Below are 22,907 nucleotides of genomic sequence, written 5' to 3'. Positions count from 1 at the left end.
ATATTAAAAAGCAGAGACATAACTTTGCCAACAAAGGTCCGTCTAGTCAAGGCTACAGTTTTTCCAGTGGTCATGTACGGATGTGAGAGTTGGACTATAAAGAAAGCTGAGCACCAAAGAATTGATGCTTTTGAACTGTGGTGTTGGAGAAGACTCTTGAGAGTCCCTTGGACTGCAAGGAGATCCAACTAGTCCATCCTAAAGGAGATCAGTCCTGGGTGTTCACTGGAAGGACTGATGTTGAAGCTGAAACTCCAATACTTTAGCCACCTGATGCAAAGAGCTGACTCATTGGAAAAGACCCTGATGCTGGGAAAGACTGAGGGCAGGGGGAGAAGGGGACGACAGAGGATGAGACGGTTGGATGGCATCACGGACTTAATGGATGTGGGTTTGGGTGGACTCCGGGAGTTGGTGATGGACAGGGAGGCCTGGAGTGCTGCAGTTCATGGGGTCACAAACAGTTGGACATGACTGAGCAACTGAACTGAACTGAACTGAAAATAAAAGAGTTTGCATGTAGATCCTTATCGTTCATCTTTGAAGGAAAAGGAATGGACACTAGCCTGCAAGTGGTGAGGAAAGCACTTAATATTTCTCTTTCATTTACTGTAGAGGCACTGAAATTTTTAATGATCTTCACTCTTACTTGCATGATTAAAAAAATAATCATGAGAGTGTCACATGACCTGATGATCTGTTTATTATAAAATAAAAGCCAAAAAGGCATTAAAAATATGAACGCCCCTTAGTGAAATTCCACCCTAAAAATAAAAATCTCCTTTATATAAGACTACAGAACCTACTCTAAACAGCATGTATTTGTCTGCTTTTTATCAATGGAAAAATGAAAAACAGATTTTAAATACAATCTTTCTTACCTAAGCTCTACCAATATGTATTTTATAAAATAAAAATACAGAATGCAGTCAGTAAGATCATATTAATACAAAAAAGTCTTCCATACTAGTATTCATCACATCAATTTAAACAATCTTTCTTTGAATTCTTATTTTACTATTTTATCCCTTATACATTAAATGCAAATATTTAATTATTAATGATAGAGGGAAAAAAAGGCAAGCTATTACATTCTTCAGGTGTGACGATCTGACAATAAGGCTAAGTAGTGATTTTTATGCTGGCTCAAGAAATGTTTAATGATTTAAAAAACAAACCACATATATGACATGCTTTTAGTACATTATGAGATGATGAGATATTTAAAGTCTTCTTCACAAACTAGCCTGCATGAGCTACCATCAGACCATAACAGCATTTTTGTGAATTCTCTTATATGGGTTGAAAAGCAGTTCAACAAAGGGAAAATTATGGGTCAGATTGCTTCTATACAATCTTGGCTGACCCCTAAAGAACTGGCTTACTTGGGAATATTCATACAGATCATTAGGTAGTACAATTTGCTATACTGAGGCCAATCCAAACTTCTATGTAAGTTCCTAAGTGTGGACCATCCTGCTCAATAAAAGAGATCTCATATCTCATATAAAGATTTTTGCAGAAATCACTGGAAAATTAAAAATAATAATGGTAGGCAACATGGTTTTGAAATATTGTTGTCGTTAGGTATCTGCAGGGGATTGACTCCAGGTGCTTTGGATACCAAAAGCCATGGATGCTCAAATCCCTTATATATGAAATGCCAGAGTACAGCTGACCCTCTGTATCCACAAGTCTTACATCTACGGATTAAATCAATCTCAGATGGAAATTTGGATCCAAAGTTGGCTACAACTTAGGATATGAAACCCACAGAGAGCCAACTGTATATTTACTGAAACAAATCTATGCATATATGGACCTGAGAAATTCAAACCTGTGTTATTCAAGGGTCAACTTTTTTTCAGTACTCTTAGTATTAAGAAGGAGAAGGCAATGGCAATCCACCCTAATACTCTTGCCTAGAGAATCCCATGGACAGAGGAGCCTGGTAGGCTGCAGTCCATGGGGTCGCAAAGAGTCGGACACGACTGAGTGACTTCACTTTCACTTTTCACTTTCATGCATTGGAGAAAGAAATGGCAACCCACTCCATATTCTTGCCAGGAGAATTCCAGGGACAGAGGAGCCTGTTGGGCTGCCATCTATGCAGTTGCACAGAGTTGGACACGACTGATGAGACTTAGCAGCAGCAGCATTAAGAAGTTATTGACTGCAGATAAACTCTCCTAAAGTCTACAATCAATGCAATCAATAACTTTTCAGGAATAGTCAAATTCTTCAATGATTAGTATTAAATATATGATCATTTTTGTATATCAAACAGAAGTATGCACTGAGAAAATTCTGATTAATAGATTGAAATTCCTTTATTTCCCAAGCCAAACTATGGTCCAAATGATACTTACTTTATGTCAGGCCCAATGAGAGAATGCCTTCTCAACAGGGCTCGTGCCTGGGCATTGGTTAAACTGATAGTAGATTCTTCATTAATACACAAGATGCAGTCCCCAACAGCAATCCGACCATCTCGGCTAATGGCACCTCCGTGAATAATGCTTCGAACAATCACCCCCAAGCCATCTTTATTAGCACTTACTGTCATTCCTATGGAAAAGGAGGAACACATGTTGAATACATGACTTTCACAGTCCCCCACAGCAATAAAAATAAAAACAAAAATAAACAAATAAGACCTAATCAAACTTACAAGTTTTCTGCATACCAAAGGAAACCATAAACAAAAAGACAACCTATGGACTGGAAAAAAATATTTGCAACAAGAGCTTAATTTCCAAAATATACAAACAGCGCATATAACTATAACAACCAAAAAACCAACAACTCCATCAAAAAAAGAGCATAAGACCTAAATAGACATTTCTCCAAAGAAGACATACAGATGGACAACATGCACATGAAAAGATCTCAACATTGCTAATTATTTAGAAATGCAAATGAAATGGGTACAATGAGGTACCACTTCATACTGGTCAGAACTGCCATCACTAAAAAGTCTACAAATAACAAATGCTGAAGGGAATGTGGAGAAAAAGGAACCCTCCACATTGATGACAGAAATGCAAATTGGTACAGCCCCTATGGAAAACAGTATGGAGAAACCTCAAAAAACAAAAAACAGAATTGTCATATGATCCAGTAATCCATTCCTGGATATATATCTAGAAAAAATTGTAACTCGAAAAGATTTACGCACACCATCTATAATACATAGCAAACCACTTGCAATAAACAAGACACAGAAACAACTTAAATGTCCAAAGATAGATGAATGGATAAAGATGTGGTGTGTGTGTATATACATATATGTATATACATTATACACACATACATACACAAATACATACATACAATGGAACAGTACTCAGTCATAAAAAGAAATGAAATAACGCCATTTGCAGCAGCAAGGATAAACTGAGAGATCATCATACTAAATTAAGTCAGAAAGACAAAGACAAATACCATTTGATCCCACTTACATGTAGAATCCAAAATATGACAAAAATTAAGTTATTTACAAAAGAAACAGACCCACAGTAAGTACAGACTTGTGGTTGCCAAGGGGCTGGGGGGTGGGGCATGTGGATGAATTGGGAGTTTAGAATTAGTAAATGTAAACTATTATGTACATTTATAACTGAACCACTTTGCTGTAAACCAAAAACTAACACAAAATTGTAAATCGACTACACCTTAATATTTTTTAAAAAGCATGACTTTCAAATTCATTTAATTTGAATTTAATAATCTCTACAGATTCATATATAAAAGAACAAGAGTAACTTTTTAAGCTTTGGACCATAAAAAAGGCTGAGTGCTAAAGAACTGATGCCTTTAAAGTGTGATGCTGGAGAAGATTCTTGAGTCCCTTGGACTGCAAGGAGATCAAGCCAGTCAATTCTAAAGGAAATCAATCCTGAATATTCACTGGAGGGACTGATGCTGAAGCAGAAGCTTCAATACTTTGGTCACCTGATTTGAAGAGCCGACTCATTAGAAAAGACCCTGATGCTGGAAAAGATTGAAGGCAGGAGGAGAAGTGGACAAAACAGGATGAGATGGTGGATGGCATCACCAACTCAACAGACATGAGCTTGAGCAAGATGGTGAAGGACAGGGAAGCTGGACATGCTGCAGTCCACGCGGTTGCAAAGTGTTGGACAAGACTGAGCAACTGAACAACAACAAAACTTTTTAAGCAGTAAAAACAATCAAAAGGAAAGGAAAACATGAGCTTCAAATATTTTTAAAGTCAATTTAGAAATGTTTCTGAGATTTTATCTAAAGACACTCTACATTAAATATGTTAGAGATGAAACAGGGTCTACACTGTACAGTGAATGTAGCTCAGCAAAGGGATCATACTTATAAATAATTACCTTAAACGTAAATGGGTTGAATGCCCCAACCAAAAGACAAAGACTGGCTGAATGGATACAAAAACAAGACCCCTACATATGCTGTCTTCAAGAGACCCACCTCAAAACAGGGGACACATACAGACTGAAAGTGAAGGGCTGGGAAAAATTTTCCATGCAAATAGGGACCAAAAGAAAGCAGGAGTAGCAATACTCATATCAGATAAAATAGACTTTAAAACAAAGGCTGTGAAAAGAGAAAAAGATGGTCACTACATAATGATCAAAGGATCAATCCAAGAAGAAGATATAACAATTATAAATATATATGCACCCAACACGGGAGCACCACAATATGTAAGAAAAATGCTAACAAGTATGAAAGGAGAAATTAACAATAACACAATAATAGTGGGAGACTTTAATACCCCACTCACACCTATGGATAGATCAACTAAACAGAAAATTAACAAGGAAAAACAAACTTTAAACGATACAATAGACCAGTTAGACCTAATTGATATCTATAGGACATTTCATCCCCAAACAATGAATTTCACCTTTTTCTCAAGCGCACATGGAACCTTCTCCAGGACAGATCACATCCTGGGCCATAAATCTAGCCTTGGTAAATTCAAAAAAATAGAAATCATTCCAAGCATCTTTTCTGACCACAATGCACTAAGATTAGATCTCAAATACAGGAGAAAAACTATTAAAAATTCCAACATATGGAGGCTGAACAAAACGCTGCTGAATAACCAACAAATCACAGAAGAAATCAAAAAAGAAATCAAAATTTGCATAGAAACGAATGAAAATGAAAACACAACAACCCAAAACCTGTGGGACACTGTAAAAGTAGTCCTAAGGGGAAAGTTCATAGCAATACAGGCATACCTCAAGAAACAAGAAAAAAGTCAAATAAATAACCTAACTCTACACCTAAAGCAACTAGAAAAGGAAGAAATGAAGAATGCCAGGGTTAGTAGAAGGAAAGAAATCTTAAAAATTAGGACAGAAATAAATGCAAAAGAAACAAAAGAGACCATAGCAAAAATCAACAAAGCCAAAAGCTGGTTCTTTGAAAGGATAAATAAAATTGACAAACCATTAGCCAGACTCATAAAGAAACAGAGGGAGAAAAATTAAATCAATAAAATTAGAAATGAAAATGCAGAGATCACAACAAACAACACAGAAATACAAAGGATCATAAGAGACTACTATCAACAATTATATGCCAATAAAATGGACAACGTGGAAGAAATGGACAAATTCTTAGAAAAGTACAACTTTCCAAAACTGGACCAGGAAGAAATAGAAAATCTTAACAGACCCATCACAAGCACGGAAATTGAAACTGTAATCAGATATCTTCCAGCAAACAAAAGCCCAGGTCCAGACGGCTTCACAGCTGAATTCTACCAAAAATTTAGAGAAGAGCTAACACCTATCCTACTCAAACTCTTCCAGAAAATTGCAGAGGAAGGTAAACTTCCAAACTCATTCTATGAGGCCACCATCACCCTAATACCAAAACCTGACAAAGATCCCACAAAAAAAGAAAACTACAGGCCAATATCACTGAGGAACATAGATGCAAAAATCCTTAACAAAATTCTAGCAATCAGAATCCAACAACACATTAAAAAGATCATACACCATGATCAAGTGGGCTTTATCCCAGGGATGCAAGGATTCTTCAATACCCTCAAATCAATCAATGTAATACACCACATTAACAAATTGAAAAACAAAAACCATATGATTATCTCAATAGATGCAGAGAAAGCCTTTGACAAAATTCAACACCCATTTATGATAAAAACACTCCAGAAAGCAGGAATAGAAGGAATATACCTCAACATAATAAAAGCTATATATGACAAACCCACAGCAAACATTATCCTCAATGGTGAAAAATTGAAAGCATTTCCTCTAAAGTCAGGAACAAGACAAGGGTGCCCACTTGCACCATTACTATTCAACATAGTTTTGGAAGTTTTGGCCACAGCAATCAGAGCAGAAAGAGAAATAAATGGAATCCAAATTGGAAAAGAAGAAGTAAAACTCTCACTGTTTGCAGGTGACATGACCCTCTACATAGAAAACCCTAAAGACTCCACCAGAAAATTACTAGAAGTAAATAATGATTATAGTGAAGTTGCAGGATATAAAATCAACACACAGAAATCCCTTGCATTCCTATATGCTAATAATGAGAAAACAGAAAGAGAAATTAAGGAAACAATTCCATTCACCATTGCAATGGAAAGAATAAAATACTTAGGAATATATCTACCTAAAGAAACTAAAGACCTATATATAGAAAACTATAAAACACTGGTGAAAGAAATCAAAGAGGACACTAATAGATGCAGAAATATACCATGTTCATGGATTGGAAGAATCAATATAGTGAAAATGAGTATACTACCCAAAGCAATTTATAGATTCAATGCAATCCCTATCAAGCTACCAATGGTATTCTTCACAGAGCTAGAACAAAAAATTTCACAATTTGTACGGAAATACAAAAAACCTCAAATAGCCAAAGCTATCTTGAGAAAGAAGAATGGAACTGGAGGAATCAACCTGCCTGACTTCAGGCTCTACTACAAAGCCACAGTCATCAAGACAGTATGGTACTGGCACAAAGACAGAAATATAGATCAATGGAACAAAATAGAAAGCCCAGAGATAAATCCACGCACATATGGACACCTTATCTTTGACAAAGGAGGCAAGAATACACAATGGATTAAAGACAATCTCTTTAACAAGTGGTGCTGGGAAAACCGGTCAACCACTTGTAAAAGTATGAAACTAGAGCACTTTCTAACACCATACACAAAAATAAACTCAAAATGGATTAAAGATCTAAACGTAAGACCAGAAACTATAAAACTCCTAGAGGAGAACATAGGCAAAACACTCTCCGACATATATCACAGCAGGATCCTCTATGACCCACCTCCCAGAATATTGGAAACAAAAGCAAAAATAAACAAATGGGACCTAATTAAACTTAAAAGCTTCTGCACATCAAAGGAAACTATAAGCAAGGTGAAAAGACAGCCTTCAGAATGGGAGAAAATAATAGCAAATGAAGCAACTGACAAACAATTAATCTCAAAAATATACAAGCAACTCCTACAGCTCAACTCCAGAAAAATAAATGACCCAATCAAAAAATGGGCCAAAGAACTAAATAGACATTTCTCCAAAGAAGACATACAGATGGCTAACAAACACATGAAAAGATGCTCAACATCACTCATTATCAGAGAAATGCAAATCAAAACCACTAAGAGGTACCATTTCACGCCAGTCAGAATGGCTGCGATCCAAAAGTCTACAAGCAATAAATGCTGGAGAGGGTGTGGAGAAAAGGGAACCCTCTTACACTGTTGGTGGGAATGCAAACTAGTACAGCCACTATGGAGAACAGTGTGGAGATTCCTTCAAAAACTGGAACTAGAATTGCCTTATGATCCAGCAATCCCACTGCTGGGCATACACACTGAGGAAACCAGAATTGAAAGAGACACGTGTACCCCAATGTTCATCGCAGCACTGTTTATAATAGCCAGGACATGGAAGCAACCTAGATGTCCATCAGCAGATGAATGGATAAGAAAGCTGTGGTACATATACACAATGGAGTATTACTCGGCCATTAAAAAGAATACATTTGAATCAGTTCTAATGAGGTGGATGAAACTGGAGCCTATTATACAGAGTGAAGTAAGCCAGAAAGAAAAACACTAATACAGTATAGTAACGCATATATATGGAATTTAGAAAGATGGTAACAATAACCCTGTATACGAGACAGCAAAAGAGACACCGATGTATAGACCAGTCTTTTGGACTCTGTGGGAGAGGGAGAAGGTGGGATGATTTGGGAGAATGGCATTGAAATACGTATAATATCATATATGAAACGAGTCGCCAGTCCAGGTTCAATGCACGGTACTGGATGCCTGGGGCTGGTGCACTGGGACGACCCAGAGGGATGGTATGGGGAGGGAAGAGGTAGGAGGGTTCAGGATGGGGAACATGTGTATACCGGTGGCGGATTCATTTTGATATTTGGCAAAACCAATACAATATTGTAAAATTTAAAAATAAAATAAAATTAAAAAAAAAAACAAAAAAAAATGAAATACATATATACAATAATGACTGGACAAATTCTTCAAAAAGTTATTTCTAAGTTGTTAACTAGCCTTTCGAGATTACTAATTAATAAAGCACAGTTAACTGGGTCTTTGGGTTAGCTATAAGTTGTGAATATGTATGTAGTACTGAAAAAAATCAAATATTTGGCATCTGATAATATAAAAATATGTTGATAATGCCACTTAAAAATAAATTTAAATATAAATATTCAAAAAAAAAAAGGAAGAAATATGAGTCAGTAGTGAGGTAGATGAACCTAGAGCCTGTTATACAGAATGAGGTAATTCAGAGAAAAACAAAGATAGTATATTAAAGCATCTATATGGAATCCAGGAAAATGGTACTGATGAACCTATGTGCAGGGAAGGAACAGAGACACAGACACAGAGAATGCACTTGTGGACACAGCACATGGGACGAACTGAGAAAGTAGCATTGACATACATCTACTGCCGTGTGTGAAACAGATAGCTCTGGGAAGCTGATATATAACACAAGGAGCCAGCCTGGCACTCTGTGATGACCTGGAGGGGTGGAATTGGGTGGCGGCTCAAGATGGAGGGGATACATACATAGTTTTGATTCATTACACACACACACACAGTTATGACTGGTTCATGATGTTGTAAGGCAGAAACTAACACAATTATCCTCCAGGGGATACTGCCAACCCAAGGATTAAACATGGGTCTCCTGCATCACAAGCACATTCTTTACCATATGAGCCACCACAGAAGTGCAACAAAAATAAATAAAAATAATCTTTTTAAAAAAGCATAACAGAATTACTAAGAAGCTTGTATTCAAGTCTTATCTGCAGTGCCTATCACAGTGCCTAAATGTACAGTAGTCAGCTGAATTAAACTGATGTAAACAATAATCTATTACTGCATTATTTCCAAATCTGAACTTCAATAGCTCCAGATTTTGATATTCACTTGTGCTCTTGACATGGTCTCTGGATGATTCGTAAGAAATACAGCCCTAGTAAGTATAAAATTGAATTCCCTAGTCTCTATTTACCCTCATTTCTCCATCTGTCCTCCCGTTTTTGTTTACAGCACCACCATACTACTCTTCCTTTTTCACTACAGGAGAGTGAAAAACCTGGCTTAAAACTCAACATTCAAAAAACTAAGATGATGGAATCCAGTCCCATCACTTCATGGCAAATAGATGGAGAAACACTGACAGACTATTTTCTTGGGCTCCAAAATCACTGCAGATGGTGACTGTAGCCATGAAATTAAAAGACGCTTGCTCCTTGGAAGAAAAGCTATGACCAACGTAGACAGCATATTAAAAAGCAGAGACGTTACTTTGCCAACAAAGGTCCATCTAGTCAAAGCTACAGTTTTTCCAGTAGTCATGTATGGATGTGAAAGTAGACCATAAAGAAGGCTGAGTGCCAAGGAATTGATGCTTTTGAACTGTGGAGTTGAAGAAGAGTCTTGAGAGTCCCCTGGACTGCAAGGAGATCCAACCAGTCAATCCTAAAGGAAACCAATTCTGAATATTCCTTGGAAGGACCGGTGCTGGAGCTGAAGCTCCATTACTTTGGCCATCTGATGCGAAGAGCCGACTCATTAGAAAAGACCCTGATGCTGGGAAAGACTGAAGGCTGGAGAAGGGAACGACAGAGGATGACGTGGCTGGACGGCATCACCGACTTGATGGACATGAGTTTGACCAAGCTCAGGGAGATGGTGAAGGACAGGGAAATCTGGCATGCTGCAGTCCAGGTGGTCGCAGAGTCAGACATGACTGAGCGACTGAACAACAACACTACTCTCCATTATTCAAAGCAGTAATGTTGGTGTTCTGGATTCTTACCCCTCCCACTCCCAATATTTAATCCATCAGCAAGTTCCATCATTTCTATCCCCAAAACTTACCTTGAATTCGTTCACTTTTCTCCATGTCCATACTAAACTAGACCAAGCCATCACTTCTCATCATCACGCCTCACCTTTTGAACCAGCATTGTAACTGGTCTCCTGACTTCCAAAGTTGTTCCTGCCATTTCATTCTTCTCACAGCAGATAGATCATATCACATCATTCTCTATGCTAAGAATATTTTTAACAGTTTCCTATTGTGCAAATAGCAGAGAAGGCAATGGCACCCCACTCCAGTACTTGCCTGGAAAATCCCATGGAGGGAGGAGCCTGGTAGGCTGCAGTCTATGGGGTCGCTAAGAGTCTGACACGACAGAGCGACTTCACTTTCACTTTTCACTTTCATACATTGGAGAAGGAAATGGCAACACACTCCAGTATTCTTGCCTGGAGAATCCCAGAGACATGGGAGCCTGGTAGGCTGCCGTCTATGGGGCTGCACAGAGTCGGACACGACTGAAGCGACTTAGCAGCAGCAGCATTGTGCAAATATACAACATACCTACAATACATGGCTCTGTCTATATGGAACTCCTGGCCTGGTCCTCCTGATGGGCACCCTTCTTCTGCGTCATGTCCTCCTTGCCTCCCCACCACGTTCTAGTAACAATGCCTTTCAGAAATACACTAAGCCTCCCTTTTCAGAGTCCTTGCCTGATACCCCCTTTCTGTAGCTCTTGCACAGCTAACAACTTCTCATTCTTGAATATCACTTCTTCAGGAAAACATTCTCAACAATTCCATTTGAATTGTTCCTTCTCCCCCTACTCTCAACTACACCTTTAAAAATATCAAACCTACTGAAATTTTTGGCCACCTGATGCGAAAAACTGACTCATTGGAAAAGGCCCTGATGATGCGGAAGTTTGAAGGCAGGAGAAGAAGGGTACAACAGAGGATGAGATGATTGGAAGGCATCACCATCTTGAAGGACATGAGTTTGAGTAAGCTCTACGAGATGGTAATGGACATGGAAGGCTGGCATGCTGCAGTCCACGGGGTAGCAGAGTTGGACACGACAGAGCGACGGAACTGAACTGAACTGATTGAAATTTTAAAATTTACATACAATAATATATAGATAATATAATTTCATTTAGAATCAAGTACTAAAATTTCCTTTCAAAACAAGATTATATGATTAAACAATATAAGGAGAGATATAAGTCGATAAAGACATTTACAAAGACTTTGAGAGAAGCCACTAACTCATTTTTAGGTTTTATAATTTTTAATAGAAAGAAATCCTCTCTAACAGTCACGTCTGACTCTTCGGGACCCCATGGACTGTTGTCCACCATGCTCCTCTGTCCATGGAATTCTTCAGGCAAGAATACTGGAGTGGGTTGCCATTCCCTTCTCCAGGGAATCCTCCCAATTCAGGGATCAAGCCCTGGTCTCTTGCAGATTCTTTAATATCTGAGCCACTAGAGAGGCCCATGTATTAACTGTAATTATACCACATTACACATGATATTTCAAATATTTTTAAAGAAATGATCCTGACTGCAATATGTTCCCAGCCTGATATTTCATGCCTGGAAAGGAGCCACCCAGACTTCTAGTTACCATATGCAGATAGAAATGAGCTATTAATCAAATATACTTTAAAAGATTCTGTTAAGACTCATACAAATGAGTTTTAAGTATATTGTCATTAAGGAAACACCTCTGCTTATCATAAACCAATAAACAAGTTTAGACACATTTTCAAACGAGGTGGGTTTCTTTTGAGCAGAGAGGCTGGTTCTGAAATGTTTCAATAAGCACTTTGGTTTGCCCTAATGCTGCCACGTTAACTACCAAGTCCCTCGAGACAACTATAGTTTAAAAAAAAAAAAAATGCAAGACTACAAAACACAATTTAACTCAGTGGCCCATCCTGGGAATCTTGCCCACCATGGATCCTACAATAAAGCAAGCCACAGACATGGGACAAGTTTTCACAAGCTATGGCCAACATGACCTCTAAATTCTTTCTTAACAGCATATTTAACTCATGACTCTACCAGTTATGAAAGCTGTCAGGTCATGTCAACAATATTAAAAAAAGAAGTTGACATCAGTTAGCTCAGCTTATACTTTCCTTTCACCAAATGATCACTTTTAGGTTTCAACAACTTCAAGGTAGTGCCTACTGACTGGATTTTGGTTGTAACTTGTAAGATCTCTCAATTTTGTCCTAAAAGATGTACAGGACAATACTGCAAACCATGTACTGCAGAAACAGAGAACTGGTTCCAAACCTGACTTGCAGCACTTCTCATCACTGTGGCTTTGGACAACGGACTTAACCTCACACTGGTCTGCAGTTTACTCATCTAATCAATGGGGATAATGTCCACATTTGGGGTTATTCAAAGAATTTTTTGAGAAGAGCACATGCAATGTTCCTTTCAAAGTGCTCAACAAAGTACAAAAGAAAAACAGAAGAAAAGGCACAGAATATATTTTAAAAGGCATCTCTACTCATTTCTACAAATATATCGCTTTCTAAAGGCTAAATGCAAATTGTAATTCAGCTTCAAAATTACGCTTGCTATTACAACAGTGCTAACACAGCCTTGGGTGACTTGATGAGCAAAAATCAGAGACAGATTCTGGTGTGAGCTCTGGTTCCACCTTGTAAGGGCTGAGTTCTTCCAGAGAAATTCCTGAGTCTAAGAAATTCCTAATACTTCATCGGTGAAGAAAAGGTAACACTTTCCTTCTTCCTGTTTTACCTGTGCTTTTACCTTTCAGATTCTAATACAACGTAACTAGCCAACGTACAGCAGATCTATCAAAAACCATCAATTAAACTTTTAAATTAATTTTTCAAAGGTCATTACACCTATGTGTACATATAATACCCCCCGCCAACTAAATGTAACGAATTCTGTCACTCCTTCAGCTTCAGCTCTTGCTTTGCCTGCCACTGTGCCACACTTGATCCACACCAAACAAACCCACTGATGCTTTTCTCTGCCTTGGCTCTAGCAGCTTCCAATGTTTCCAATGCCTCAACGAGGTGGTAAAATCTATTTCTTTTTCCAGGATGAAATCAAACATCTTCTCTTCTTTAATATCTGTCTACACTCCTCCAAACTCGGAGAGGAGGGCTTGGCTACTCCTTCATTTACGTCTTCAGTGTTCTTGGTGTGAATGCCACTCATGGCAGGTATGATATGTTAATGCAATAAGGGATCTATACATCAGTCAGTCTACTCTCTTAAACTCATGCTCCTTGAAGAAAACAATTATATCATGGAGTCTAGAATAGTGGCCAGAATACAGAAATAATGTTTGAGAGTTGAGTCAATACATAAGCTAGAAGAGGGTTTCTCATACAGGCTCTGCAAAATTTCTGTCTTATGAGTTAATTTTAAAAATGGGTTCTGTGGCCAATGATGTGTGAGAAGTGCTGCATCTTGGAACATGTACTTACAGATACACAAGGCACAAGTGCAGAGCTACCGAGCGATGCTAACAGAAACACCTGTCTCCCTAAGTTTATCACATCCCAAGCTCGGAACCCAAGTATAACTCCTGTTAACATCCTACAGAACTAGTGTTCCAAGTAACATGCTCTCACAAACACTGCATTAGCAGATGAAATAATTCTGGCAGTTAGCTGTTTACAGCACGTATCCCATAATTAATGATTAGAGAAAGTTCTGTAGCTTAAGTTTTGTAACATTCTATTAAATGTAATATATAAGAGATATTATAACCAACGAGAAATTCTCTGCTACAATTCTCCTTTTAGCTACTGTTGGTAGGACCCAGCTACCACCAAATGGAAAAAAATCTAGGAGACAGATTGGAATCCCAATCACCAGCTACAGTGGTGTTGCCGCTCGACTCCTCTGCCAACTCCCAAATATAACAAGGAAACCAAATCCCACCATAGATACCAACATAAAGGGTACTGGCTGGTTACATCCTAAGAGAAAGAAGACCTCTGACACAGAGCTAACCAGAGTCTTAGACTGCAATCAGGCTTCTGGGGGAAATTATTCTTGACCCTATTTCAGTACTGAGCACTAAACACAGAGCTGAATCATGTCACTGCCTAAGTCAAAAGAAGTATAAATGTGAGCTGCCTTGAAATAATTTTAGCTAGTGTAATTAGGATTTTATTTCTACAGACAGTCTTTGCCCAAATCAGAAGATTTGAGATTTTTAATCAGTCACAATCTTTTATGGGTGGAAAACCCTCACACCTGGGAAGGACTGTTGAAGAACTGCATTAATGCTTTGGTAATGGCACACCTGTCTTTTTAGTCTTTATTTCAGTGAATGAAAGAAATTAAATACAAACTAACGCACACATAACTGGTACCATTCAAAGAAATTAATAATTTACTTTTCCAAAGAATTTAGAATTCCAAGTCGCTGACTTCTCATTTTCTAAAAGTTCCTTCCCTTTCCTTACTTTCTGTCTCATACACAATTTGTATATCTTTCACTTGAATGGAAACAAGGCTTGTGAATACTTTTAATTAATAAGAGAGTGACAGATTTAAGATAGTCTGAAGTAAACCTGTTAACCATTTCAGATAACTGTAGTGAGTACAAAAAGAATTAACATTAAAATTATGGTAAATTTTATCACATCTATCTTCTTATCTACAGTTAAAAGTATTGACTCTATGTTCAACACTTCCTCTTGGCAAGGGGGTTAGGACAGAAGGTGTATGTGGAAAAGAAACTTACCTAAGCTAGAATTGCCTTTTGCTATCACAATAGTCCTCTCGAAAGATTCTCTGGGTGTATTTTGGAGCATGACACACTCAGCAGCAGAGGCCAGGGAGCCTTGTGGAATTAAGAACTTGGAGCCCTGTCAGAAAATAAAAATAAGTCATGTGGAAAGGAAAACACTAGACTTTGGAGTGTGATTTCAACATCACCCATACTCTCTAGCTGGTTGTGCTTTACTCAGCAAGAACTTACACAACAAGTTCATAGGTTGTCTTTTGAAAATCGGAGCTTCAGGAGAGCACTGGCTCCAAATGAGAGAGAAGCCAGAGTAACCTAAGCCTTCACTGCTCCCAACCTCACCATCGTACACAGACTGTATCTTTAGAATGTCACCTTTCCAGTCGAATCAGTCAGCACAGGAGAACTCAGCTCTGCACTTGACAGAACTTCATTTGGTAGGTGAGATTCAGTCCACGCTCTTAAGCCGTCACATTCGTACTGCTGTTCAATAGCATTTGCAGGTGTATAGTCGTTCACGGTAAAGCCAGAAGCCGGCCCCATGCTCAAGTCCACTGAAGGCGCACTCTCGTCCTGTCTTTGCAAGAGATTTTGGGCATATAGCTCCTCCAAGGACATCTGCAGATCAAGTACTGAATCTGAGGAATTTTCAGCAATATCCTGATGATTAAAGAACAAAATTAAAAATTATGGCCAGAATTCTATCAGTGCATTTCCTATGATCTTAATGAACAACTATTTAGTAAAAAACATACACAATATTACTTAAAAAGTATTAGCAGATGTACAAACTCACTGCTCAGCTTATATGTTGCATATGTTTCTTTTTATAAATACATATACTCTTCCTGCAAAACATACATCTAGTACTGAGTCATACTATTACAATACACTAGTACTTAATAAGCTTATTAAGATACAATATTTTGTTATACTCACAAATAAAATTATTCAGAGTTCCATAAACATAGGAAAGTAAATAACTTATATTTCTAAATATCATTTAAAAAGTAGTTCATTTCCAATCTATCTGAAATTCTTATTAGTTCTAAGATTCAGAATATAAAGAATATGACATTGATTGAGTAGTTTCTACTTACAAGAACCTCCAAGAAAAAATTATTTGGATAGGGATTTGTAGGTATTTATGTAGTCAAACAGAAAGTCACACAATCCACATTTTTACAGGGAATTTTTTCTTAAGTACTCTGAAAGTTGCAGCAGAAGGAATAGTACTAAGAAAAGTTGTCCTAAGATGTGGATTCCAATCCAGGCTCTTTATTAATAATAATATCACAGAATTTTTCTTTGTTGTTGTTGACAGTTGCTCAGTCATGTCCAACTCTTTGCCACCCCATGGACTGCAGTATGCCAGGCTTCCCTGTCCATCACCAACTCCCAGAGCTTGCTCAAACTCATGTCCATCGAGTTGGTGATGCCATCCAACCATCTCATCCTCTGTCGTCCCCTTCTCCTCCTGCCTTCAATCTTTCCCAGCATCAGAGTCTTTTCTAATAGGTGGGCTCCTCACATCAGGAGGCCAAAGTATTGGAGCTTCAGCTTCAGCATCAGTCCTTCTAGTGAATGTTCAGGACTGATTTCCTTTAGGATTAACTGGTTTGATCTCGGCTTTATGCAAAGTAATCTCTAGAATTCCATGAAATTCTAAAATTCTACAGCTCTACATAAATATATATTATCTACTTACAACACATATATTGTATCACTTCTGTGCTTTGGACAAGTAGTGTCCCACGAACTGCTGTTGAATAAATGTATCAACTGTTCTTTCAATCCTTTTACTGATGTTTTTAAAGTATAAAATCAGTGTATGAATATATTATTATCAAAAATAATTTGGACCATACTGCACACAGATTACAGTATGAAAGTCTTCCTTCACTGCTCATTCTGCCAGTCCTTTCCTCAGTAGAAATAAATGGCTGGCATTAGTTGGGTGTTTATTCATCAGAGTTTTTTATGTATCTGTATAAGTACACATGCACACATATGCACATATTCATATCCATTTTTAAAAATTATACTAAATACTATATTCCTACTTGATTTTTTGAAGTATCTTTATACCTCAATATGAGAGATTTCCAATGTCAGTAAATATGTCGTCATTGATATATTCTGAGTCACTGTGATATATACCGCAAGTACTTCCAAGGTTGTCAATTATCTTTTAAGTCTGTATATGTCATATACATAAATGTGCAGAAGTTAATGCCTTATGTAATCAAGAATTATGTAATTCTTTATTAAAATTATTTATGCAATCAGACTGGTCAATTTCTTTATGCTTCTGGTTTTATAAGCTGCTTAATAAGTCCTCTTTCTACACAGAATAAATGAAATACTTTTTAGTATTTTTCTCCAACTTTATAAATGGTTTGTTTTCTGATATGGTTTTAACCCATCTAGATTTATTTTTCTGGAGAAGGCAATGGCAACCTACTTCAGTACTCTTGCCTGGAAAATCCCATGGATGGAGGAGCCTGGTAGGCTGCAGTCCATGGGGTCGCTAAGAGTTGGATACGACTGAGAGACTTCACTTTCACTTTTCACTTTCACGCATTGGAGAAGGAAATGGCAACCCACTCCAGTGTTCTTGCCTGGAGAATCCCAGGGACGGGGAAGCCTGGTGGGCTGCCATCTCTGGGGTCACACAGAGTCGGACACAACTGAAGTGACTTAGTAGTAGTAGTAGATTTATTTTTCAGAGTTTGATGTGAGATATGCATCCTTTTCATTTTTTTTTTTTCTAAATTGGCAATCAATCGCTTCAACACAATTTATTACACTAGTTTAATCAAGTGTCTGTCTCTTTGGAATTATCAAACATTCGTGATATAAAGAATTGAGGCAAGTGGGAAAATCATGCAAGCAACTAACATCTTTAACATCCTCAGAAACAAAGGATAGAAAAGTATCATCCTCCACAATACCAAAACCTAAATAATAACCTGTTGGCTCATACAACCAATTTTTAGTCTTTCGGAAAAAAAAAAATACAACACAAAGTACTTAATAGAATAGTGGTTAGCTTCTGTATTTCTACATTAATTATAATAATTAGCAGAGATCATCCTTACCGCTCCTCAAATAAAGGTGGCAATCAAAACTACTTTCCACCGGAAAAAGAGGTCAAGTTGCCCTTGTTAGCTGGGGTTTACTAGAAACCATGTAACAGAAATCTCCATGCATTATTCATGAAGGAGTTAACACTGCCACATATGAAAGAAAGAGCTCATCAACACAGCAGACAACACACGCCTACTTCAGAAACATTTCTGGTTGCTGAACAACAACTGAGTTTTATTTTTAAAAGTCTTATGGATCTAAAAGAAAAGCAGTTCTTCCCTCATAAGATGTCCAAAAATAACTACAATTTCCCAGTACAACTTGGTTATCTAAACTGGAATCTTTCAAAAATCCACCTTAATAGGTACTTCCACTTGATACATTTATGTTCTTAGGGAAAATGGGGGAAAAGTTAAATGAAAATGACAATTATACTTGAAAATATAGTGTAATGCATATTAATGTTATACTTAGGCACATTATTTACCCAGAGAATATATTTACATAGACAAGATTAAAAACTTGAGCATTCAGTGGACACAACCTGCTTTTTTTTTCAATAATCAGTCTACCACAGAAATCTTTCTATACTTTAGAAAAATATACCATAAGGACAGCTGCTCCAATTTGCATTGCACTCCCACTCTTTCTGAGATAAGGTACACTTCCTTTCCTATCTGTACTCTTACCCTACTGAGAGAGAAGGTAAGATCTTTAGTACCTTTGCTAGCTCATAGTTTTATCACTAAGATTTCCACAATCACTCTCATCATCTTGATTATAGTGATGTAATCAGTTTTTGAGATCCTTTCTCCACAAAGTAATAAAAACTGGTATCAAGATTTAAAACATAACTGTGAAGGTAGCAATATTTTATGCTACAGAATGACACTAGTGGAGATTTATTCCTACAAATATGTAGATTTTTATTTTTTTTTTAAAGCATGGAATCCATTGGTTTTGTTTGATTTGTAAAGGTATGAAGAGGGGTTTCTATGGTGACAAACATGAAGCTCAACTTACACTAGAATCAATCGCATTTCCAGGGACCAGCATTCAAGAATGCAGGACATGCACCAAACTGGTAATCTTTTCATCGCTGGAGCAAGAAGAGAGACCATGGGTACACTAGGGAGTGTGGTGCATGGGCGTGTGGATAAGAAGAAGAGGAAATGCATTACACAGCTACTGAACCTTTACTGATTGGACTATTAAGTGAAAATAGAGAAAAAGTATCTTCTCCCACAAAACCATTATTGAGCTTTAAAACAAAAGTGTACAAGTATTTAGTAAGTTTCTAAAACAACTATTTCTGCATTCTATTATGTCTTTGGAGTTTAGAAGGAAACGAGGATAAAAACAGTAATGAAAAACCTAGAAGAATGAGAAAACCCACCAGCTTCTTGCCTTTAATGTCCACCTTTCAGTGACCTGACTCTATTAATCCAAATACCGCTGGAAATGGCCATATTTTTCAGATTCTTGAGTAATGTTTTTTCCCCTAAGTCCCTAAATGATTATTAATCAAATTAAGCAAACACAACTCCTTTATTAAAAAAAAAAAAAAAAGGCAGAATGATCCCCCAAATGGGAGAATTCTGTGCAGAGGAGCTTCAATGTATGCCTACAGTGCTAATCTAGGCAGTGAGTGGTCTAGGTCCAGGCTCTGCGCTTAGGAAGAAGGCCTCCCTCTATAATAAGACCCTGTTCTGGGTGATCAGCTCTTAGCCCTTCCAGCAGCATGCCTGGCAAAGGTCAAAGCCTTCTCATCAGGGTAAAGAAAACAGGTAAACTTATTTGTGCATTTCCAGTCACCATTTAAGGCTACGAGATTATTACATAATTAGCAAAGTCAAAAATTTGAGGAATCACTGAGATCCTCTCACTCTTTTATCCTTCTTTCAAATCTGTATGGAGGTTTCTCTTTTTCTTAAAGATCACATGTGGTATCATTTTATCAATTAAAGAATCCCCAAATGAGCTCACTTTTCTTTAAGAAAAATGGTCGGCTCTAAGTTCTATAACAAACTGCCGCTCTGTCTTTTAAAAATAAATTTAGTGCAAAGAAATAGGAAGATGAATGAATAATCTAACTTTTCAATTTTCCAGCAAAATATCTTAGTACTAAAAAAATGCCACAAAACAAATACAAACAAGCCAAAAAAGTGGCAAAGATGCACGACGATACACAAACAGTCCTACTTTCTAAGAAAACCGAAATCACACAGGAGTTTCACAATGTGTTTTAAAACACCCTCATTAGTGTTTCCTTTGTTGTTTTGTAGTTTAAATATTTCAGTTGATAGGCCAGCGTGCCAAAATTTGCTTCAACAAAAGAGTAAACTGCCTTGGACTTCAGTAAGCCAAAATGTTGTGCTGCACATAGCCAGCATTTGCCCTGTAAAATATATGCTTCTCAGTATGCACATTGTGTAATCCCTTTAAGTAACAATTACTAAGTTAAACAATGCAATATGTCCCACTGGCAAGAAGGAGCGTGCTATGCAGCAGATTAGAAGATTCCATTAGGAGATGAACTCAGCTTTCAGCCTTGAGGCCACTAAAGAAGGAGTATGTTCCAGACAGGACTCAGTCAGATAGTCTCAGGTGTGGTGAGAGAGGAGCAGCTGCTCCATTCAAGATTATACCTTGCAAACCAATTCAAGGAGATTGCCCAGCATCGTTTGCAAGGATAACAGGTGCATCTTGAACATAAAAGAAAATGCTTTGAAAATGTTCTGGCCAAAAAATTTTTTGTTAATCAGAAAAGGAGGAAAATTGTCCAAGGCCTACTGAAATTCTACTTTCCAACCGACTCATAAATACAGATTTCCTTCCCACTGAATTTATGTGGAAAATATATACTTTATATATTTAAAAAAGAATTATTTTCCAATCTTTTACTGTAATGATTATGTTCATTTACAGTATACTTCCAACATGGAAAAATAAGGAAAATATATCCATATATGAACCTTTTGCCCAGATTTAACATACAGCAATATTTTGGCATATTTTCTTCAATTTCTCTTTCTTCTTAAAAGGATATAATGTACTGATATTACAGATACAACCATTTTCCCATGCTTTCATTTTTTCTCCAAGAATAACTTCTTTCCTGAAGTTAAAAGGAATCATTCCTACGCATTTTCAGATTTTCAAAATATACACATTCATAAATAAACACACACTAAATTGCTCTGTTTATTAAATTTCTAGGAAATATAAATGAGTCCAAGAAATCAATAGAAAGATAAGCAACTCCATTATAAAATGACCAAAAGATATGAAGATGTCATTGCTGGATATGAAAAACAGATGGCCAATATATGAAAACCTGTTCCACTTCATAACCAATTAGAAATCCAAATTCAAACAGTGATATATCATCTCACACACAAAAGACTGAATAAGCTTTATAAAATGTTACTTATTAAAAATTACAGAAAAAAATTAAATAAAGAAAGGAAAAAAAATTATAGAGTGTGTCACCAAGAAAATGAATAGAGTTGGATGAGGCACTTACACCAGTAATCTATTTCTAAAATGTCCATGGCACAGACATATCATACAGTAGCTAAATTCTTCATTCACTTCCAGTGACTTAAACATTCTTTGCTATTCACTGTGGTTTTTACATAAAGTATTCTCTGGCATTATTTTATATAAAAATATATGACGGCATTAAGTTCAACTTAGATAATAAATAACAAACTAATGCAAGGACTATTTTACTAACCAACTTTCCATGGAAATCAGATTTAAAACCGTTCAGAAAATAAAGTTACTCTTGTAATTTTTCCAAAGTAGACACTACCAAAAACACAATTTAAGAAATACATTTCATTAAAATTTTTGTCTAATATGCAAATCCTAATCAAAGTTTTGAACTCTTGTATCTGTCACACTGTATCACAGAACCCAGATTTAAATAGTACCTTGGAGTCTACAAGATACTCAGCTAACACCACCTAAAGGAAACTGCACTTTAAGAGTGAAGTCATCACTGCATAAACATAAGGTCTTTAACATGCCACTCCCACAAAATCCCATTAGCAATGATCTCTGGGCAATAAGTTCTCTCATAAATAAAATGGCATTTCCTTTGTACCTTGGGAGGAGAAGATGGAAGGGAGGGACCATAATTCAGGTTATCACTACAAGCACTGCCATGAAGAGATAAAAGAGAGGCTTGAGTAGAGTAGATACTGTCATTATCAGGAGAGTACTGTGACTCAAAGGCAGATTCATCTGCTAAGTCAGCATCATTTGCGTTCACCTAGGAATAAAAACAATAGTATCAGATGGGAATTCTGTTCTGTTACTAAGACTAAAGGGCATACTCGTATCATTCTCTGGTCTATTCTATTTTCTGCAGGACCTCTTCACTCTCTTCAACACATCAGAAACTAACCACTGTAATAGAACAAAGACAAACTGGAGCTAGCATAGAGGGTTATTCTGTCTCATCAATGAAAGGGCAAAAGGTAACAACCAAGGGCTTGGAGCAATTCTAAGTTTAAATATTTCTATAATTTAAAAAAATACTTTTTCCAGTTACCTGGAATTATAATGTGAAATAACTGTACTGATTAAAATATACACCAAAACTCCAAATGGCTGATTCAGGAGCTGGCAATTGAAAAATAACTAATAAGAAGAACCATATCTTTCAACAATAGGATTATTA

The 22,907-nt window shown here is 37.0% G+C and overlaps 1 protein-coding gene across 12 annotated transcripts in view; it reads right to left on the bottom strand.

Moving 5' to 3' along the window:
* Positions 1 to 22,907, bottom strand: part of MPDZ (multiple PDZ domain crumbs cell polarity complex component) — a 175,244-nt gene that overhangs the window by 64,002 nt on the left and 88,335 nt on the right. For all 12 annotated transcript variants that reach the window (XM_027549240.1, XM_027549242.1, XM_027549247.1 and 9 more), the window contains 4 exons: positions 22,329 to 22,496; positions 15,503 to 15,787; positions 15,125 to 15,248; positions 2,370 to 2,568 (listed from right to left, as the gene is read on the bottom strand). In XM_027549240.1, the coding sequence (XP_027405041.1) occupies positions 2,370 to 2,568; positions 15,125 to 15,248; positions 15,503 to 15,787; positions 22,329 to 22,496 (776 nt within the window). The remainder of the gene's footprint in view (positions 1 to 2,369; positions 2,569 to 15,124; positions 15,249 to 15,502; positions 15,788 to 22,328; positions 22,497 to 22,907) is intronic.

The sequence above is a fragment of the Bos indicus x Bos taurus genome, chromosome 8 (assembly GCF_003369695.1).
Source record: "Bos indicus x Bos taurus breed Angus x Brahman F1 hybrid chromosome 8, Bos_hybrid_MaternalHap_v2.0, whole genome shotgun sequence".
Lineage (NCBI taxonomy): Eukaryota > Metazoa > Chordata > Mammalia > Artiodactyla > Bovidae > Bos > Bos indicus x Bos taurus.
Note: the sequence above shows the minus strand (reverse complement) of the source record. Positions and strands in the feature narration are given on the sequence as shown.